General features: G+C 43.9%; 1 protein-coding gene across 1 annotated transcript in view; it reads left to right on the forward strand.

The window, feature by feature from the left end:
* The window catches only part of LOC132581050 (inactive dipeptidyl peptidase 10-like), a 48,548-nt gene extending 27,256 nt beyond the window's left edge, over positions 1–21,292 (forward strand). The window contains exons 15-24 of the mRNA XM_060252087.1: positions 2,073–2,120; positions 3,066–3,164; positions 3,722–3,788; positions 6,747–6,941; positions 9,851–9,905; positions 10,960–11,059; positions 13,610–13,668; positions 16,746–16,818; positions 19,816–19,889; positions 21,129–21,292. Of these exons, the coding sequence (XP_060108070.1) occupies positions 2,073–2,120; positions 3,066–3,164; positions 3,722–3,788; positions 6,747–6,941; positions 9,851–9,905; positions 10,960–11,059; positions 13,610–13,668; positions 16,746–16,818; positions 19,816–19,889; positions 21,129–21,266 (908 nt within the window). The 3' untranslated portion in view covers positions 21,267–21,292. The remainder of the gene's footprint in view (positions 1–2,072; positions 2,121–3,065; positions 3,165–3,721; positions 3,789–6,746; positions 6,942–9,850; positions 9,906–10,959; positions 11,060–13,609; positions 13,669–16,745; positions 16,819–19,815; positions 19,890–21,128) is intronic.
* Positions 21,293–21,939: the final 647 nt, after the last annotated feature.

Consider the following 21,939-nt stretch of genomic DNA (forward strand, 5'->3'; position numbering starts at 1 on the left):
CATTCTCTTGGCCCCTGCACTTCTATTCAGTTTCCTGTGAAGCTGACTAGATGCTGCAGGGGGCTGGGGAAAGTGGAGCTGTGGTGTCTAGTCAGTTTCACAGGAAACTGAATAGAAGCACAGGGGTCCGAAGAGCAGAAGTACAACATCTAGTCAATTTCATTGGAAACTGATCAGAAGTGCACATGCTGGCCCCAGGCTGCTGAAAAAATGAACCAAACATGAACCAAACAACACATCAAGAAAAAAAAGCCTGTTCATTTTGTGTTCAGGTGCAGCAGGATAAAATGAGCCATTTCAGAATGAACCACGAATTGGCCATTTTTAGCACGAATCATGATTCATGGTTCAGTTCATGCCCATCCCTAATCAGGAATTTAAATTTGAAAATGTAACAAGCCACATGTGCATGGGACTTCTCTTTTCACTTGCTCATGCAAACCTTAAGACTGATTCATACATTACAAAGATCATGTGAGACTGTGCACCCAGGCTCTGAGAGTTAATTCTCAGGTGTGTGTGGAACCAAGTCAGGTCAAGGCTATGGAATACAAGGAAAAGAGGTTTAAGCCTCCTGCACTCTGCAACCTTGCCCTGACCTGAAATGATGCTGTGGAACTGCTGTTTGCCTCTTTGAGGAACTACTGCACCCAAGTTTCCCCAGAAGGGAAAAGTGGCCCTAGGACTCTTTTAGGTTGGGGAGATTACGCACAAGCCCATCTCCTTGTGTACTGAGATCCTGACTTAAATCAGGTCCCCATGTGCCTGTAGGGTTCCCATCATGGAACTTCGAGTGCATACCTCACCAAAATGCCTTTTGGCAGCCTTGTGTCTACCACATAGACTTTGCAACATCGGTCCACATGTCAGATTAGAAAAGAAAGGAATCTGCAGGGGAACATAGGAATTTGGCCTTCTTTGCTTCTCATATGAGGATGTGATGGGCAATGGTGAGAACAACATTCACCTTGGGAAGAATGGGGCCTGAGGGCATTGACATCCTTGGAATTCTCTATACCTTTCTCAGTCCCTTGTCAGATACAGCATATCCACTCACTGGAGGGACTGTGAGTTTAATTACCTTAGGGCCAAGTGTGAATCTTTTTGCTTCCAACTGAGGCATTTTGCTCCAGATTGGCCAGGAACGCCACATTGACCATTGCTCCCCCCCCCCCCTCAACTCCACATTGTCCTGTGCCCAGGACCGTTATTTGTCCAGTATGGGGAGCAAGATTAGGTTTCGGGAATTGTTGTAAAGGCTGTTATAACTGGAACTCCTAAAACTCTGAGCTGGAGAGAAGCTGATGGGGACACCAGATCAGGCTAAAGGGCTCCTTACTGTAAGAACAGTCTGGCAGAAGGCATGTTCCAAATGGCATGGAGCAGACTGCCCCAGCTCCCAGAGGACTCCAGGTGCACTGAATATGGCTACTGGCTGGGGCTTGCTCCGTACCAGTCCCATCTTTCACCATACACAGTGCTGAGTCAGTGAGAACCACAATGTGGAAAATGGTATTTGGGTTCTCTCGGCCAGACAGCTTGCCCTGGCAAGCTGACAGAGGTAGCCTCTAGCTCTTTCCCACCAGGAATCTGGATGTGCCAAGATAAATTACGCTGAAGTTATTTCTGTAAAGGTGTGACCCTGTTCAGTCAAGCTCATATGTTGCATGGTCCTTCCTAGATCCAGGGTATGTATCAATGCAAGCTGTGTTGTCTAGACTGGGAGTTTATGTTTGCATGTGTATTGTGATGGATATGCACTCAAGAACATATATGCAAATACACACACACATGTACTACTGCTATTTGCACTTTCGTGTTTGAAAAGAGGCCAATCCCAATCCTCCTAAATTTCACGTTCCTTTCCCAGTAAATGATGGAGAAACACTGGGGGTCTTAAAGCAAGAAAACTGTAAACTGCACTCATCTTATTTTCATTTCATTCATTTTCATTTTATTCGATTTATATCCCGCCCTCCCCACCAAGGCAGCTCAGGGCCTTGCAGTTGTGCATAATGGCTTATGCTGTTCCATCTAACATAAGCTAAATCTGCATTTCCTTCGCTCTACAGGGCCTGGAATCCCTCAGGTCTCTCTTCATTCTACAGCTAACCCACATGGTAAGTATGAGACCTAAGGGGATGCATGCTTAATTTTTATTTGGGATGAGCAGATTTTCACAGAGTCATTTCATTTTGGTTTTATGCTTCTTTCCTGTAATCTATTATGTATATTTTATAAATATACCCACTGCCTTAAGCTCTGTAAGGAAGAAAGGTGGTTTGAAAATATTTTAATTAAATCCATAAAATTTAGGGTTCAACCCTTCTCTACTTTTGGGGATCTTGTCTAAAGATCTGTTAAAGGTTGTGAACCTCCATGTGGCAGAATCCTAGGATGTCAGAGACATCTACCCTTTGCCTTTTCCCATCCCTCCCTCCCCCCAGTTTCTGATAACCAGGGCTTTTTTTGAGCGGGAATGCAGATCCAGCTGGCTTGGTGTCAAGGGGTGTGGCTTAATATGCAAATGAATCACTGCTGGGCTTTTTTCACCAAAAAAACCTGTGTAAAACAATGGTGATGTCAGAGAGTGTGGCCTAATATGTAAATGAGTTCCTGCTGGGCCTTTTCTACATAAAAAGTCCTGCTGATAACTTGTTTTGTATGTCCAAGCTGAGGTTCTTCTGCTTTTGCACTTGTTAGTGACTGTTTGCACAATTTAATGGACAAGAACTTCTGTTACAGTCTTAAAGCTGTAACATAAACTCTTCATATTACATTAATAGTTCAGTACAGTACTGAACTGTAAATGTAATACAGTAACCACTCTCAGAAATAATTGTTTTATCCCTTCTGTTAAAAAAATCTTTATTTAACATATTTGACAAACTTGTTTTTTCATTGGCAGAATTAAATTTTGCAGCAATAAAAACTTAAAGAGAAGATATTTTAGAAAGGAAAGAAAGACTGGTGTCCACAGATAACTTTAGAGGGTGAGTGGGAGGCTTTTCCAACAATTGCCTATCTAATTAATGTCTATTTCATTTCCACATCCCCACCCCAAGACTTTCTTCTCCTAGAAGAGAACCAGCTCTTGCAAGATAGCCTCATGCATAAGGAGACACCCCTAGTAGAACTCCAGACCCTCCGCTTGGCAAGCTATGGTAAGTGTGCAACAGTGCTCCCCGCCCCCTGCCCTCAGCCTGCTGACCCAAACTCCATACTTAAAACAGGGCAGTGACTTTTAATAAGCTGCATTGTGTAGAGTGAGTGTCTTGAGGTTAAGAGGACCTGATGCATGAAGCGCAAGAGAGGGAGCTGGGAGTGGTACTGAGAGGCTGGAGAAAGAGGCTATGTGTCTGGTGGCAGGGAAATAATTTGGAATAAACAAGGATAGTAGTTGCGGTCACAGTAAGGCTGCTGTACCCATGTGCATGATCACCTTCTTGGTTCCAGGATTCTGAGGCAAAGCTGGGATTACAAAGCATTAGTGCCAAGAAACAGGGTGCTATTACAGCTTCTCATTGTGAGTGTTAGGGTCCATTAGGAACTATGAACCAATGATTCTGAGGCAGAGTTAGTAAGGGTCAAAGGTCATTTTTCTTTGTGGAATTCTCTATGCTTTGGTGATTTGTCATGAGGAAGGATGTTTGTGTAGGGCACGTCATGGGGTTACGTTTCCATACTCCCAATACTTTTTGTTCTTTCCCTCACAACCCAGACTTGTCAGTGCGTATGACCTTGCCACCTCCAAACCAGTGTGATATCTGTCCATTGATACTGATGCTGTAAGTAATACCCCTTACCTGACTCTCTTAGCCACACCTCTGTGTCCTATCTCCACATTTGTGCAGCTATTATCCTATCAGCAGAGATGGCAGCTGGCTATATAACCTCTGGGAATGGTGCATCAATACTGCTAGAGTGGAGATGGAACAAAGGAACTTTAACATTCAGTTGAGGGGGATTCCTCATTTGGGATTGGCACAGGCAAATGGACCCATCTTTGCCTGAGCTACCCTGCACAATCCAAAAATAAGAACTCAAGTTTTAGCTGTGACACGTGGAGCATAACTCTTTTTTCCCCCTTAACTGATTTGATAGAGATGAAAGCTTGAGTAGACATAGGAGTTTAAAGAATATATTCAAGAAGCATGGCTCAGTGAGTAAGGGTGGCTGCTTGTGTGATCATGGGGCTGAGGTTTTGAATCCCCTGCCATCCTTGCCTCTGCTAGTGGTTTGTCTGGCTTGTCGTTTCAGGGGCATGCATTAACTGGCACTTCCAAAGTCTTGGGTAGCAAATGTGTGAAAGAGTTGCTGCTAGTCCAGAAAGGTGGGATGTCAAACTCAAACCCCTGGGCCACCACCATTTCTTTTTAAAACAAAAACAGCTTTCCTACCATAATGCAGTATCTAAGTATTGCTCTCACCCCAGATCCATGCTAACCTCATGCAGTCCTTCACCTCTGAGGAACATCAACAAGCACCTGCTCATCTGGGATTAGGAAGTAATGCTTCCAAGTCAAGGCAAATGGGGATGGCTCTAAAGCAGGTTTGAACCCAAGAACCTGGCAGGAGTGGGGAGGTAACCACTGGTCATAACACTACCCCTCTTGGCCATCAAATCCTCCAGCTAGCTTAAATATCCCTCACTGGTCTCATCTTGCATAGCAACTCATCTGAATGATCATGGTGCCTTTATGTATCTCATGTATTTCAGCATGCAGATTGATCTTCAATAACATTTCACTGTTGTCCAAACTCTTTGTATTCGGCATATACATCCAGGCCTTGTTGGACAGTTAGACTTTGTAAGGTTTGGACCCAGAGAAGGGGAAATTAGCTTTTAAGTGGACCCAAAGGGGTAATTAACTTTTAAAAAAGGCTTCCAGAAAGGAATAACACAAGACCTTGTAGTCTCTGAAACCAGGGTGGAAATAAAATTATGAAGGGAGGGAGTGTGACTGTAAACACACAAAAAAAACTTTATTGCATACAAAATAAAATAAAAAGGAATACAAATATAAAGAGCCTGCAATAGGCACCTGAGAACTAATTTCCTAAGTAAGTACTCATGCACCCATGCACCAGCAAGAGGACACTCTTATAAAAGGTGAAAGGAAGGAAAGGAGTCGTTTCCAACTCTGAGGTGACATTGCTTTCACAACATTTTCATGGCAGACTTTTTACGGGGTAGTTTGCCATTGCCTTCCTCAGTCATCTACACTCTCCTCCCAGCAAGCTGGGTACTCATTTTACCGACCTCAGAAGGATGGAAGGCTGAGTCAACCTCAGCTGGTTACCTGAAAACCCAGCTTCCACCGGGGATCGAACTCAGATTGTGAGCAGAGCTTAGGACTGCAGTACTGCAGCTTTAACACTCTGCGCCACGGGGCTCTTCCTTATAAAAGGTAGGAGGGAGGAAACTGGGAAGCTTTAGGGAAGGGACATATAACCTTACATCGTCGGAGTAGGGTGTAGAGAGTCCAGGGACAGATGTAGCTGTGGTCCAAGGAACAGAGTGAGGAGGCAGCTAAGTAGGGAAGAAAAGGCCCACACAGTGCAGCAGGGGTTCTCAGCATGGAACCAGAGTTCTGATCAGCAGAGATCTGGACCAGGGATCTGAGGAACCATTTGCTATGGCATGGGGTCCATCTTTTATGGACAGGGTAGGTGGGATTTGGACCATCCTGGCTTTGGATTGGGTCAAGATTTTTTTAAAAATTGAGTTTCACTGGCTAGTTTAAAGTTAACTGCTGTCAAACTTTGGCAGGAAAAAGTGGGGAATATACCTTGATTAGGCTATTATGAGACAAATCTGCATGGGCACGAAGAGCCTGGGTGAGGCAACATGAGCATACTTTAATTAGATGCAGGTGGGCAGCTGTGTTGGTCTGAAGCAGCAGAACAAAGTCTGGGTCCAGTGGCACCTTTAAGACCAACAGAGTTTTGTTCTGAGTATACGTTTTGTGTCTCAGCTGGAGGAGGGTGCAGGCTGGGTCCTCACATAGACATAGATTACTGTCAGTAGGAATTGTTTGTAGTTAGCAGTTTAAATACAGTTTTATTCTGTTGAACGTAGCCAGTTTGGAAAGCCATGCCATAAGGGAGACAGAACAGGGACTCTGTCCTTACATCTTTATAGAGCCAGCTCTATTGGCATGGCATTCGTTACCACCCAAATGCCTTCATCCACTTGGAAACGAGGAAATGCTTACCAAACCACCCTGAGATTAGTTCTCAATTCTTAGCATGAGCCCTGTTGTGCTTAATTACCTCTTCTTCACATTCTCAAGCAATCTTACTTGTTTCATTGTTTCATTTGCTCTCCTTTCTCTTTATAAGCCTCCCGCCCCCCCCCCTTCCAATTGTTGTCAACTGAGGCTACATTTCATACATTTTTCATGCATCCCATCCTTCCCTCAACCCTACAATTTATAACTTCTCCTACAAATGCTATAATTGTGCTCATAATCTTGAGTAATTGAAATGCAGTCAAACTGAAAAACTGGCTGGCATGGCTTTACAAGCATGTGACATTCAAAACTGTAATGGTTCAGGGCCTATTCAGAAACTGCTGTTTTAAACAGGGAATTCCAGAGGGGTTTTCTTTTCCTGCCTTCAATCTCTATCTCTGTGGGGAGAAAGGTTTCAAGTATGAGCTGTTGGGGATCATTTTGATATTTTTGTTTCGTTCCCAAAAAGTATTCCTATACAACTTTTATCCTTGACTACTATTCTTGTAGCCCGGAAACTCCAGGCAGCCAGCAGGCCACAGAGGAATTCCATCTTGACTGGGACACTGCTCTCTCCAGCTCTTTGGGGGCTGTGGTGGTTCAGTTTGATGGCCGAGGCTCTGGAAACCAAGGCCTAAAGCTCCTGCATGAAGTCAACCACCAGCTGGGCTACTTGGACATCAAGGACCATATCATGTTGCTGCAGTAAGTCTGTGCAAGCCTTTCTGCTTAGACAATGTTTACATGTTGTTTATAGAACAAAGTTGGAGTCCAGTAGCACCTTTAAGACCAACAAAGTTTTATTCACAATGTAAGCTTTCGTGTGCTAAAAGCACACTTTATCAACAACAGTATGGGAATGAAGTGTGCTTTTAGCACACAAAAGCTTACACTGTGGATAAAACTTTGTTGGTCTTAAAGGTGCTACTGGACTCCAACTTTGTTCTATTGCTTTAGACCAACACGGCCGCCCACCTGGACAAACTTCTGAGAAAGTAATGCCCTCTTTTTGACCCAGGCTTATATAATAGAGTGATTGATGGACATTCTCATATTTTGACATATTACTGTTTTATTGCTTTCGCATGCTCATGCTACCCAGATCAAAGGTTTGCTCAATTTGTTAATTTTACTATTCTGTCATTGGATCTTAAATTTGTACCATTTTGCATTCTAAACCACTGCCTTCCAGCTATATATAGCAGGGCTCTGCTATATATAGCTGATTCCTCGCCTGATGCTTGGAGCACACAAAAGCTTACGTTCTGAATAAAACTTTGTTGGTCTTAAAGGTGCACCTGACTCCTACTTTGTTCACCTGGACCTTTGTTGCTTTTACTTTATTCAGCCACAGGATGGCAGTGCTCATCCTCCCATAAGAGTTCCCGCACTTTCATCAGAGAAGGACAGGGAGAGGGAGGTCAGTACACACAAACAGTCTGGCAGTGTTCTTTTACTCTGTCTGTGCTGGACCCTGGAGAATACAATTTTGGAATGTACAATTTTGTGCTTCTCTTTGCAAAGCATCTCAGAGTAGGTTTGCAGAGTCTAGCTTGGGAAATTCATGAAGATTTGGGGACAGCGCCTAATACAGCCAGCGGCTAATACAGCCAGGAGAGCAGAGTTTGGGTAGGAAAGGAAGTTCTGTGGGGTTCTAATACCATAGTGTCTGCCGACCAAAATTGCCATTTTCTCCAGGAGAACTGATCTATGTAGTTTGAAGACCACATGTAAACCTGGGAGAAGTCCAGAACTGAATGTTGGGGCTTGAAACCCAAGGTCTAGAGTGAGATGTTCACATGGCAAACAATTGCAGCTTCAGCTTGTAAGTGTCAAAGATAGAGGAATACATGAGCCACTGTGCACAGGTAATCCCAAACCTCATCTGTTGCAAAACTGGGAGGGAAAAATGATATATGCAAGAGTTTTTCTTAGCATTTAAATTATTGCTGGTGCAGGTGTTGTTCTTGGTTTTTGAAGGTACTGTTCTTGGTTTTTATGGATTGTGTTACAGTATTTTCACCTGGGTTTTGTGGTGTTATTTTGAACACACGGAAAAACACATGACTGAGATGTGTCAGCTCTCTCAAACTAAACTAAATTCCACTAGTATGCCTTTCAGAATGCCCAGATCACTGTGATTCAAGAGACAGCCCTGCAAAGCACTTTTTAGTACGTTAAAAGCACTTCTGATTTGTAGTGCAATTCTAAGGATATTTCCCTGGGAGTAAGTCTTGCTGAATAGGGCTTGAGTATGATTCTGTGTAAACCTGCTTATGGTTTCTCACTCAGTGCAGTCTTAAACAGAACTATATTTCTAAGTCAGCTGACTTCAGTGAGCTTAGAGGAATGCAAATGTTTAAGGCAGGGATGGCCAAACTGCTACTCAGGAGCCATATGAGGATCTTTTACATATATTGTGTGGCTCTCCAAGCCTCCACCACCCCATCAGACAGCTTGAAGAAGGCATTTGTCTCTTTAAATTACTTGTCCAAGCCAGCCAGCAGCTTGGAGAATGCATTTAAAGTTGCTTTCTTTCCACCTCTCTCTCCCCATCTATTTGTCTTCCTTCCTTCCTTCCTTCCTTCCTTCCTTCCTTCCTTCCTTCCTTCCTTCCTTCCTTCCTTCCTTCCTTCCTTCCTTCCTTCCTTCCTTCCTTCCTTCCTTCCTTCCTTCCTTCCTTCCTCTCTCAAACACCTGACATTCACATCCTGCAGCATTCAAACATCTAACATTTATTCTATGTGGCTCTTATGTTAAGCGAGTTTGGCCACCCCTGGTTTAAGGATTGTGCTGTCACTCCCCTAAAGGGGCTGGCTGTATCAGGTTTTATCCTTCCCTGATGAAAAGAAATGATAACCAGAGTCCCTGTCTCGCTCTCCATTAGGATGCCATGTGAAACTACCTTTTGCTGATCCAGACTCCTGGTTTATCAGGGTCAGGACTCTACTTTGACTGGCAGGAGCTCTCCCAAGTCTCAGGCAGAAGTGATCCAAGTAGGCAGCTGTGTTGGTCTGAAGTAGTAGAACAAAATAGGAGTCGATTGCATCTTTAAGACCAACTTAGTTTTATTCAGAAGTGTTTCATGTCACTGCCTACCTGACCCTTTTGAATTGGAGATGTTGTGGACTAAACCTGGGACTTTGGAGAAGGACCATGGCTCAGAGGTAGAGCACCTGGCATGCAGAGGTTCTCAGGTTCCAGTTAAAAGTGGTCAAGTAGGCTGTGATGACAAAGATCTCTGCTTGAGACCCTGGAAAGACACTGTCAGAGTACAGTACTGGCCTGGATGAACCAATGATCTGATTCAGTATAAGGTGGCTCTATGTGTTCATTTGTGTCTCTTACTTCCTGCAAGCAAAGCAGCAGTACTACCACTGAACCATGGCTTCTCCCCAGGAACAGTGCACATGCTCTGATTGTTGCATGCTCCAAGCAAAGAGGAGGTGAAGGAAAATGAAAGAAATGGTAAAGGTCTTCAAGAGTTACAGGTCTTAAGTAGAAGAGAGCTGCTTGGAACCTTTGCAGAGAATGCATGGGTGGAAAGGAAGGCAGTGATAGGTTGTAGAAGGTGGCAGGGAGTTGCACTAATAAAACTTTTCCTTGTATTGCAGGCTGCTACTGCAGCTTCCTTATGTGGATCACAGGCGCACAGCAGTCTATGGAAAGGTAAGCATTGCCCCTTGGCACCCAGGTGATCTGCTGCTACTTTTAGTCTGCACCCTGGGTCTTTATAGCTCATGCAGCCTATGGTAAAATGCTGCAGTCCATTGGTCACATGGCCTTTCCACTGCCAACCAAACTTCTAGCCCAAGGGGCATTTGTAGTTCTTTCTGAGCAGGACAGCATGCCCCAAAGAGTGCTCCCCAATGACAACTCCTGCATCTGTACTGCCCGTGCAGGGCTTTGAACAGGAAGTATCTTGGGGACAGAGCTAAGATAAAAAACACACACACACACACACATGAATACCTGAGTTTCTAGTACCAAACCACAAAGTTGTATTTGGAGAGGTAGTGCCCAATGACACAGAGAGCATGGGGAGGGGTTGCTTTTGTTTCTCTGTGGGGCAAATCATTCTTTGCTTGGCATTGGCCACCATCCAAACCAGCTACATTGTTTGATACCAGCAATGCTGATGATAGTGCATTGCAGTAGAGACTGCTTACATTCAAAGAAGAGGTACTTCCTAGAATGGTGCTATTATGGCCAGTTTGGTGCTATGTTCTTTGCAGTGGCCTTGCCACTTTACTCAGTGTTATCAGCAGTCAGCACTGGAATTGATATGCTTACCCTTGCATGGCTTGTGGGCATTACAGGTCCACCCATCATTTGCAAAAGCACCATGATTGGTGGGAAGAAACAGATTGTTGGAAGCATCTTTAGAATTCCTACCTGATCCATGTTCATCCTGCTCGTGTAGGAATTTGAATTGCTTGTGTCCATAAATCTATTGAAAGAGCAGCATTGGGTAGAACAAATGTGCTGCTCTCTCTCATTTTCTACCATAGTAAAGAGCGACAGCAAATAACAGAGATTAAATGGTGTTCATACCAATCGTGAAATCAGCCATTCTTGCTGTTGGGAAGAAGCAGAAAGTCAAACATGTAGACACAAGTAGAGTTGTAAAATTGAATGATCCTCATCTCACCTACAAGTCAACTTAACCTGCACTACAGGCATGAGTGTTTAACTCTCTGTTGTTTCTCTTCTTTTTTTAAAGGCCTATGGGGGCTTTTTAGCACTTAAGCTCCTGGCAGTAGCAGAAGACCTTTTAAAGTGTGGAGCAGCTGTTGCACCCATCACTAGCTTCCGCTTCCATGGTGAGTAGCAGCAAGGTTTGTCGATTGCCTGGGCTTGTCAAGGAAAAATGAAAAGGAATCCAAATGAATTGGTTATGTAAATATAGCTATCTGTTAGCCTTTAAGTTTACATTTGTATTTTCATAATTTCTAAGATCTCCCACCCATTATTACTGCTACTCCGGTCCTTCCTTCTGGCTGAGTAAAGAAACATCCATAAAAACAGAATTCTGTATGAAGATAAAATGAATTTTGCAAGAAAGTAAAGTTAAATTCTGCAGTCTGTATAAAACTCATTGCTAAGCCATCCCGCAAGAGCAGTGAAACAGTGAAGGGTTTGGGGTCTAGGGACAGGAGAATTAGGCTCTTATCCACATGTATAATTACTTACCACATGTATGTTTATCTACCCACTGGGTGGAAACCATGGCTGTGCACTCAATGCATGGAGTTCTTGGCTCGCAGGGAGCAGGCTCATTCCCTTGAGGCTAAGATTGCCAACCTGGAGAAGCTGAGAGGTTTGGAGATAAGACTTTCAGAGACTTACCAGAACAGTCCCACTCTTGTGCTGACAGCTCTTCTGCTATTGTGTAGAGAAGTCTTGAGGTTGGAGGGCATCAGTCTGAGGAGGAGGAATGTGACCCTTTAGAAGAGACTGCTTCCTTGGACGGTAGACCAATATCCTCGTACATAGGATACCCCTCTGGGGTTGGGGGAAGGTGGGTTTTTGGTAGTAGGTGATTTGATTATTAATAATATAGAGAATGAGGTCTGCGACAGACATTTTGACTGCGTGATGACTTGCCTGCCTGGTGTGAGGGCTGCGGACATCATGTGCTATCTAGATAGGTTGACAGATAGTGCTGGAGAGGAGTTGGCAGTCATGGTGCACCTTGACACCAGTGACATTGGGAAATGTAGTTGTGTGGTCCTGGAGGGAAAATGTAGGTCACTTGGCAGAAAGTTGAAGGTTGGGACCTCAAAGGTGGCATTCTCAAAAGTGCTGCCAGTTCCACACACAGGGCCAACTAAGGCACAGATCAGGGGTCTCAATGCATGGGAGGGAGGGTTTAGATTTGTTAGGTACTGGGGAACTTCCTGAGAAAAGCCAAACCTATACAAAAGAGAGAAGCTTCACTTGAATCAAAAGGGAACCAGGCTGCAGGCAATTAATCTCAAAAAGGTAGCAGGGCATCTTCTAAACGAATCCTGAGGGGAAAGCCAACAGGAGCTGGGGACCCTCTGGTTTGGGACAAGTCAGTACAAAGGGATGATTGCATAAAGATGCAGGGTAATATTGGTATTTGGGAGTGAGGGTAGGATGGCAAAGGAGGGCCATGTGTGGAGACAAAGGGGCCAAGGGAGACAAGGGTTGCTGAAGACAGAAACACGTTATAGGTATATATATGCTAATAATAGAAATCTCTAAGCTAAGATGGGGAAGTTAGAGTGCTTGGTGATCAATTTAGATATGGTAGATATCCCTAGAGGATGCTTGGAAGCCGTTTAAAACAACACTAATTGAAGCCCAGATCGAATGTATTCCACTGGTTAGGAAAGGCACCATGCTATAAAAAGTAAAGAGGCTTCTTTTAAAGAGTATAAGGTCTGCCTCAACAGAAAGGACCACAGGCTGAGGGAAAATCAGCATGGCTTCTGCAAAGGCAAGCCCTGCCTCACCAGCCTTTTGTTCCTTGAGAAAGTGAACAAGCAACAGTGACCTGGTAAATATTTATACTTGGACTTTCAAAAAGCCTTTAACAAGGTGCTTCACCAAAGACTTCTGAGTAAACTTAGCAGTTATGGGATAAGAGGAGGGGTTCTCTCATGGAATAAAAATTAAAAGAACTGTGTTTCTCAAAACCTTATGCTACAATTAAAATTTGTTAATCTTTAAGGTGCTACTGAACTCTTTACTATTTTGCAGCAACAGACTAACACGGCTAACTCCTCTGAAGGTGGCAAGTGAAGTTCAGTGTAGCAAAGAGTGAAGTGATGCACATTAGGACCCGAAATCTCATGTCCTGAATAAAACTTTGTTGATCTTAAAGGTGCCACTGGAATTTAACTTTGTTCTGTTGTTCAGACCAAGATGGCCGTCCACCTGGATCTAACTTCTTTACACAGCGAGTGATTAAAATAGGGAATTTGCTGCCAGAGGAAATAGTGATGGCCACAGGCATAGGCAGCTTTATAAAGGATTATGCAGATTCATGGAGGAGAGGCCTATCAGTGGGGAACCTCTACATTCAGAGGCAGTCAACCTCCAAATCCCAGAACCAGGAGGCAACATCAGTGGAAGGCCTCAGCCTCTATTGCCTGTTGTTGGCCCACCAAAGGAACTGGTTGGCTACTGTGTCCAACAGGATGCTGGACTAGATGGCCCACTGGGCTTATCCAGCAGGGCTTTCTTACGTTCTTACCCAACTGCTGAGGCTTGTCAAAGCACAAATGCCCCTTCTCTCTTACTTTGGGACACTATCATTGAGACTGTCCCATAGGGGAGATGTTTTTTGGAAGAGGTCATTCCTATAGCATCCTAAACATTCTTTCCTTTATCTCTTTCCACAGCTGCCACTTTCTCTGAACGCTACTTAGGGATGCCAGCCCGTGAGGATGCAGCCTACATGGTATGGGCACCCAAGAGGTTCTCCCCATCTCTGTCTCATCCTTCCCCTATTTGCTGTGCTGTCTCCCAGATATCATTTTGAGTGCTATTTGTGCAAGAGATGCCTTCCACAATCTACAAACAGCAATGACTTGCAGAGGTGTGACCTTATTTCTCTTTGAAGAGAAGGACCAGACACTGTCTTTCAGCCTAGCCTCCAAAGGAGGGGGCTTACAAGACAGTCAGACAGATAGACAGTCAAACTATGGGTTTCCTTCCTGTTTACCCTTCCGTCTCTTTTGATGTGTAGACTGATGCCTCTCAGGGAAATTGCCCTCCTTCCTTCCGTTCACTTCTCTTACAAAGAAGGAGGCATGTTGTTCTCCATCCTTGCACCATGGATAAAACCTCCATCTGCATCCATCCAGGTAGTTAGAAGAGCTAGATCCTGTCTCTCATCTTTACATCTAGAATGGAGTTCTCTAAATTAATAATTCATTAGTTTGAATCGGACGAATGGCTCTGTGTAACTCTGTAACTGTGTAGTGCACTCAGAACAAGGAGAAGCTCTGCTGCACTTAAATGCATTCTGCTACAGCAGAATACAAATTACTGGCTAGCCATACCAGTGGATATATCTATCAATTTCTTCCCAAGATGGGACAGGTTTTACTTTCCTAGCACCTCCAAGGGAAGACTGATCCTGTCAATTTGTTTTGTATGTATTTTATTCCATATTTTAAAATTAGCATCCTGCTGTGCTAACTAATTTAAAGGGTTCTTGCATTCATTTACTGTAAGAAGATAACAGAGATCCAAACTAAAGGATAAAGCTCAATAAATCCAACCCAAATCCTGCAGGCAAGACTTAAACAGAAAGCTCTTTGTGGATTTCCTAAGGATTATATCCAAAGGACAGCAATTATAGATGACAAAAGCCAAATTCATCCTGAAAGCATTTAGGTAACACACATCAAGCTCCTAAAGAAGAATTAGTGCATAGATGTGCACACATGTGCCCGTGTGCTACTGCTTCCATTGCTAACAAATCATTTAGAAAACTTCACTGCAGCTACTGTCCATCATTTCAAAGGGCAGGGTAGCTTTTGGTGTTTACCAAGCTTCTCTCCTCAGCTTTTTAAAACATGGGATGAGTGCTTCTGCTGTAGTAGTATAGCAAGGAGTGCTCAGGTTCAGTTTAAAAACTAACTTATAAAAGAAATTTCAAAATGACACAAGTAGGGAGGAAGGGTATGCCATTCAATGTGAACAGTACCATAGACACCAGCCAATAGGCACCTGTGGCACTTGTTCAACAAACAACAAAAAATTTTCTGACTTGAAGAAACCATTGTATATGCTCAACAGCTAGATGTTGAATGTTTGGATCATGCAATTCCACCAAAAAATTTTCTGACTTGAAGAAACCATTGTATATGCTCAACAGCTAGATGTTGAATGTTTGGATCATGCAATTCCACCATACTGGAAGTGCTTGCTGGGAGAATGTTGCCTGGAATTTAGGTGGCTGGTAGCCATGTTTTTTACATCAGACATTGTAAAGACATGATAGCCCACAATGACAAGATGATAAATACAGCCATTGTAGTGTATTGTTAGAGTACTGCATTGTGATCTGGGAGACTTGACTATGAATCTCTATTCATCTGTGGAGACTTGCTGGATGACCCTCAACTGGTCACACATACTCAGCCTCACCTATCTCACAGGTTGGTTTTGTGAGGATAAAATGGAGGAGGGAAGAGTAATGTTGTAAGTCACTTTGGATTCCTGTAGGGGCAGAAAAATGGGGTATAAGTTAAATATAAACTATATATATATATCAAAGATTTCAGGTTTTCACGGCTGGTAACATCATTGGGGTTTGTAGAATCTTTCGGGCTCAAGTACCGTGTTCTACTGGAGAAAGTTTTTCTTCCAGAAGTTTCGTTCTCGGCTGTGGAGAACATCCTCAGTGGCGTTGCAGCCGGAGCAGGCGCTCTGACCTTCTTGGCTGCTGTGCATTGAGTGAGGCAAGGGCTGCTGGAGAGCTGCTATTTCTAGGCTGGAGGGGGTGTGGTGTAAGGGCAGTAGGTTTGTGGATGTGCCCATTGTTTGGTGGGGCTTCCTGGAAGGGTAGTGATAAGGAAACTGGCTGTTGAATGTGACCATTGTTCTGTGTTAATTGCTGGGAGTGTTGGCCACTGTGTGACACATAGTGTTGGACTGGATGGGCCATTTGCCTGATCCAACATGGCTTCTCTTATGTTCTTATGTTCAAGCTGATTTGTATCACTGGTGCTACGATTGGGCACCATATCCATCAAGGCCCTTCAGCCTTCTAAATAACCCTTGCTAGTCAATCCCTCTTCCTTCTTCCCACTCCGTCAAGATCCAGTAAAGTACAAAACCACATCAGCCAGTTCAAGAACCATTTCCCATTTACTTATCCCTTCCCCAGGCCTAACCCACCTCCTCAGAACTCCTCATTCTCTTTATTTAAGATATTTCTGCCCCCCACCTTCAGTCAAACTAGATCTCAAGATGGTTCCCAATTCTGTGTGGCTGAAACAATAAAATGTATAATAATCAACAAGCAGTTTAAAAACACCAGCACTGGAAAAACACAGTAGTCCACCCATGGACTGACGGCAGGCAATCCAGCCACCTTGCTAAACCTAAGCAGAGTCTGGTCACTGTCTGGATGAGAAACAGCCCAGGCCGGCATGGTACAATGGTTAGTCTTAGCCTAGGACTAACCCAGATTCAGATCCTCACTGTGTGCCATGGGTAACCTTTGGCCAGTCACATACTCTTAGCCTAACCTACATCACAGGGTTGTTGTGAAGATAAAATGGAGGAGGGGAGGATGTTGTTAGGGAAGAATGTATAAATGATACAAATAAACAAGCTAACACAAAACAAAAACACACACAAACAAAAAGCAGAATACAAAAAAATAACTACAGTATAAAATAGCATAGAAGTGCAAAAGAAACAAGCAACCGTTATAAAAATTGAATCAGACTCAGGAGGAAGAATGCAAAGGCTAGGTTTTAGCTCATCTTTCTGTGCCACCTGCTCCATTTCCTCCTCTAGGTGGCCTCTGTCCTGGAGGAAGCCATCCGCCTGAAGGACAGGAACTTCTTGCTTGTACATGGAACTGGAGACGGTAAGGGAGAACATGGACCCACTCTGATGATAATGTTCAAGGATGGTAGGAACTGTTGTGCTTCTAGTGGAACATCTCAGACCATGTTACTATGAATGGTTGTATGTCCTCAGCTCCTCCACTTGCAGCTGCTGGAATGGCCTTGGGTTGGCTATAGCTCTTGCAAGAGTTGTCCTTGAAAGGGCAGCTTCTGTGAAAGCTCTCTCAGCCCCACCCACCTCACAGGGTGTCTGTTGTGGGGGAAGAAGATAAAGGAGATTGTAAGCCACTCTGAGACTCTGATTCAGAGAGAAGGGCAGGGTATAAATCTACTACTTCTTCTGTCCTTAGGGAACACCAAGAACAGCTAAAGTGAGAAAGGAACAAAAATATAGACTCATTCTGTTTTGTTCCAGGTGTACACTTAAGAACTGTACACCTGAAAATGTAAAATGTGAACAATCCTGAACAAATCTGTGTTTGCAGACACATGCATCATATATATGTAGGTATTCATGAGGAAGTTTGAGGTGATTCTCTGTCATGTGTAGTCTTAGGCTTGCCATTGTGTAATATGTGAAAGTGTGCTCGTGTACCATTTGTTCACATAAACATTAGTGGGGTTGAGCTTGCATGTTCCTTTCCTTGGAAATTTTTGTGAAACCTTTAGCAAAAGCTTTTAGTTCATTGTCATTGTTCTGTACAGTCTCACGTGGGTTCTGCACATGTACGCAGGCCAGCCACCCAGGACCAGATCTACATCTTTTTGAGGGGGGGCAAAATTAAAAAATGACGCCCCCTTATAGGCCACTCTATCTTATGGTCCCATCGAATACAATGGACTCCATACCCAATGGACGCCATACCAAAGCTTCCAGCATCCTCACCAAGAACCCCTTCCATCGGCGCCCAGGGCAGGCACCCCCTTCTGCCCCCTCCAAGATCCGGCCATGAAGCCTCCGGAAAGTTTCTAGTTAGCTTAGTAACAGAACAGGAGGAGCCACTTTCCCGCTCAACAATCATGTGCTCCAGGGAGGGGCTCCACCCACTCCCTCAGTTCTCTCTTTGGTGCTGCCTTAAAAAGAACCTTCATAATTAGCCCAGTTTTTCAAACTGAGATGTCTTTGTTCAAAAAATGTTCCACCAACTCGACAAAAATGAACTGGACTGAAGAGCACTCTGTCTGCCGTCTCTGCTTAGGGAAAACCATAATGTAGTGGCATGTAAGACTGGCCGGCAATTCACCCCGAAGGCCTGTGTAGATCATGCCTCCCAGCTCAAAGCAGCCTTAAAGGGAAAAGTTCCATCTGCTTCATCTAACCCAGCAGCCAGAACGTCTGCCCCAGTTGAAAAAAATCCAGCTTTTCAGCCCCCAAATTGTGTTTCTCAGCCACCATCAGTTATCTCCATACAATTGGTTCTACAGTTGGCTCAGAACCACAGACATTCTGGGAGGCCAGAACCAATCCCAGTCAGGTTCTCCTCAGAACCAACCCCCAACCCCCAATCTAAGTCAAAACACAAAAACTATCCAAGCAACAACTGAATGTAGGCAGACATGTGGCCAGTACTTCAGTATGTGCTATGACCTCTTCAATAATTCTATGGAGACATGCATGGCTTTGATCAACTGTTCTCCCCCCTGAAATACATGCTCAGGTAGAAGACCTACCTTTCTTCCCTGTTTTCCTCCAAGATGGATGAATTCCTTCAGCAAATAAAGAAAAATTACCAGATGACCCAGTCATTTGGCATAACCCACACCCAAGTATCAATCATGATTCCAACCAACTTACCAAAGCTTCCAGCATCCTCACCAAGAACAAGCTTTACAATATCCTCACCAAAAATCCTCTTCCCAACCGCCACCACAGGCTAGGTATAGATCTAGATCGAGACTCAGACCCAGTCCCACTCTGCATCCTCCTAAGGAACTGATACAGGCTCCTGAACCCTTGTTCTGCCAGTGGTCGGCATCGCAGCCAGCCACTCTTTCCAGGGTGGGTTGTCAAGATTTCTGCCAGAATGGCATAGAATTAATTTTTGTTCCTGGGTTTTAAGTATTGTTGGCAAAAGCCTCCTGCCTTGAATTTGCCCAGTTACTACCTTTGTTACAGGTTGACCAAGCCATTGGTAATGTTTTCCCTGAACTGTCTGCAGAGTTGAATACCCTTTTAGAAGAGGGTGCAGTTCAAAGTTTACCTTAGAATGATCTTGTGTGTGGTTTTTAATCCAAGGTTTTTCTTAAGTAATAAAAAGGATGGTGGTTTACACGCTGTTCTTTGATCCAAGTTGTCTCAGTTTTTTCCTCAAAGTTCATAAATTCAGAATGGTCTCCTTAAATTCAGGGATACAATTACCTAGCCCAAGAGATTGGTTCACTGTCCTGGATCTCCAAGATGCATATTTTCACATTTCCATCCACCCTGGACACAGGAAATAATTACATTTCAAATTTCAGGGCATCCCGTACAATTACACAGTCCTTCCCTTTGGCCTTGAGTTTTTACTAAATGTATGGCAACATTTGTCACTTATTTAAGGAGTCAAGGATGCTCCATTTTTCCTTATCTGGCTGAATGATTATTTACTGCTCCTTCTAGCTCTGAACTACAGATACATTTGTCACTAGCCCTAGAAATGTTCCAAAAACACAACTCCAGTACATGTGATTTCCCTTTTTAAAAACTAGGGTTCCATTTGCACATATGAAAACTGAAAAAATATGTGAATTGCCCTGTCCACACAAAATATTATTTTGTGTGCATATTAGGAGAATTATATGTAGCACAAACTTTCATTCTGTGTGGCTGGGACACCAAAACTAATTGTCTGAAAGGAAGTATATGAAAACTACAAATGTGCTAACTCTTGGGTAGGATGGAGCCACTTCATTTAAATACAGAAGCAGCCCTTGATAACACCTGGTGTTCTTAGTTCAACTTGAAGCCTTGTGAAATGGCAAGAGGGAGCTTCCTGGCATTACCCAGTACACTTTTCCTCTCTTTCTTCTGACAGCCACGGTGCATTTCCAACATACCGCTGAGCTTCTTATCCAGCTGTTGGCAGTGGAGTCTAACTACTCTACTCAGGTAGGATATATTGCTAAGAAAGGACCAGCTCTCTCTCACTGGGAAACCTAGTTTATCTCCTCAATACCAGTGAATGAAACAGTTGTGATTTCCTTTTCACCTCTTGTTGATTCTGGGAGATGTTTTGAGTGATCTTTTGAACCTGTTTGATTCTCATGCTGAGAAGTCGCAACTAACTAACATGCTGAGAAGTTGCAACTAACCTATGATGACCCCAGGAAGGGGCTTTCAAGGTAAGATGCAGAGGCACTTTGTCATAGCAAACTTAGTTCAAATCAGTTTGTAAAATCAGCTCACATATAGTTTTAGCCCACTTAGCATTTGCCTGCCTAACTCTTGAGATCCTCTGGAAGTTGTCTAGAAGGAGATATTCTGCCTGGTGTGTTTTTTCCTACCCATCACTGATATATGAAAGGGAAAGCCACACCTGGTATAACTCCCTCTTTTGTGCCACTGCTTGAGGCACTGGGGCCCCCTCATGGTCTGAATGGACAGAAAACCTTAAGAGGAGTAGATGAAGCCAAGCTTTCTCAGACAGGTTTGGACTAGCAGCTTCTGCAAAAGGTGGGAGGAGGAGCATGCTCTGGGCTGGTCTGCTCCAGATTGGTCCTCTCAGTGGAGCACAAGATGGTGGAATGGTGGGCATAGCTTTTGTAGTAGGATTATGCTTAATTTCACCCTCCACCCGCTTTAACAGTGGCAGACACAGCTTTGCCTTTGAGAAAGTCCAGCTGCTACCACAATGAAGTTAGTAGATGAAGTAGGCACCCCCATCATTCCCTTCCTTATTCAAAGAGAGTGCCCACAGGAGACCAAAATGGCCACCTTAGGTCTTTTGTAGGATTTCAAGATCTATGTTGGAAAATACCTGGAGATTTCCGGGGGGGGGGGTGGATCAGGGAGGCGGGGGTTGGGGAGGCGAGAGGCCTCCGTATGGTGCAATGCCATATCATCCACCCTTCAAAGCAGCCATTTTCTCCAGGGGAGCTGATCTCATGCCAGCTGGAGATTAGTTGTAAAAAAAAGCAAGAGATCTCCAGGCCCCACCTGGAGGCTGGCAGCCCTACTTTCTCATTTTATTTCTGTTTTATTTCTTATTAATCTGGCATCCTTTTCACTGAGCTGTTCCCTAATGTTGGTCACTTCCTAGGAGTTCTTACCAGCATGAAATAACAGTTTTTCTTTTTCTCAAAAGACAGCAACAAAAACATTACTAAGCACAATGTGTCTTTTTACCAGATCTACCCAGATGAAGGCTACACCTTTTTGGATACCAGCCAGCGCCACCTCCGCCAGACCCTTTTTTCCTACTTTCAGGACTGCTTCAAGGACTCAAGGCAGGATCACCTGATAGCTGAGGAAGATGATGACTCATAGTTCTTTTCCAGTGAGAGATGTCAAACCTAACAATGCTTTGCTGTGACAGCCCTTGGCAACAGTCGAATACATCCCAAAGATCAGGGCTGTGTATTCTTCTATCTTACTATGCAAGCACAGAACTGGTATTGATTGCAGAACTGAACATCTTGAAAATCTCAGTATAATCTTTGGGGGAAAACAAGTTACTAACCTTTACGGAGCTCTGAAAATGTATATTAAATCCTTTGGGAAATCTCAGCAGTCCATAACGCTGAGGATTAGAATTGCCAGTAATCGGGACAGGGGATCAGTGCCCCAGCAGTTTCCTTTAACCATCTAACTAGCGATCAGAAGCAGTGTAGACATCAAAGTGCACATGACCTTGGAATTCTGTGACTGAACACCAAATGCGTTATTTGGTTCTAAAAAGCAATTATAAGCAAGGCTAAAGTGGATTATGGACAGGGTGCTGGGGAAAAGGGAGTTAATACCCTCCTCGTGTTGTTAAGCCAATCACAAAATACCCCAAGGCCACTTGAATCCCCAATAGCAAAAAAGACAGGCACAATATGGGCGCACACCTTTTTCCCCTTTGGAATTTAAAGTGGCAGAGGGAGCGTTTTTGATCCAGACTATGCTACATGGAGAGGAGAGTAATCCTTCCCCATCTGCCCTGATAGATCTTTTTCTG

Source organism: Heteronotia binoei, chromosome 13 (genome assembly GCF_032191835.1).
Source record: "Heteronotia binoei isolate CCM8104 ecotype False Entrance Well chromosome 13, APGP_CSIRO_Hbin_v1, whole genome shotgun sequence".
Classification (NCBI taxonomy): Eukaryota; Metazoa; Chordata; class Lepidosauria; order Squamata; family Gekkonidae; genus Heteronotia; species Heteronotia binoei.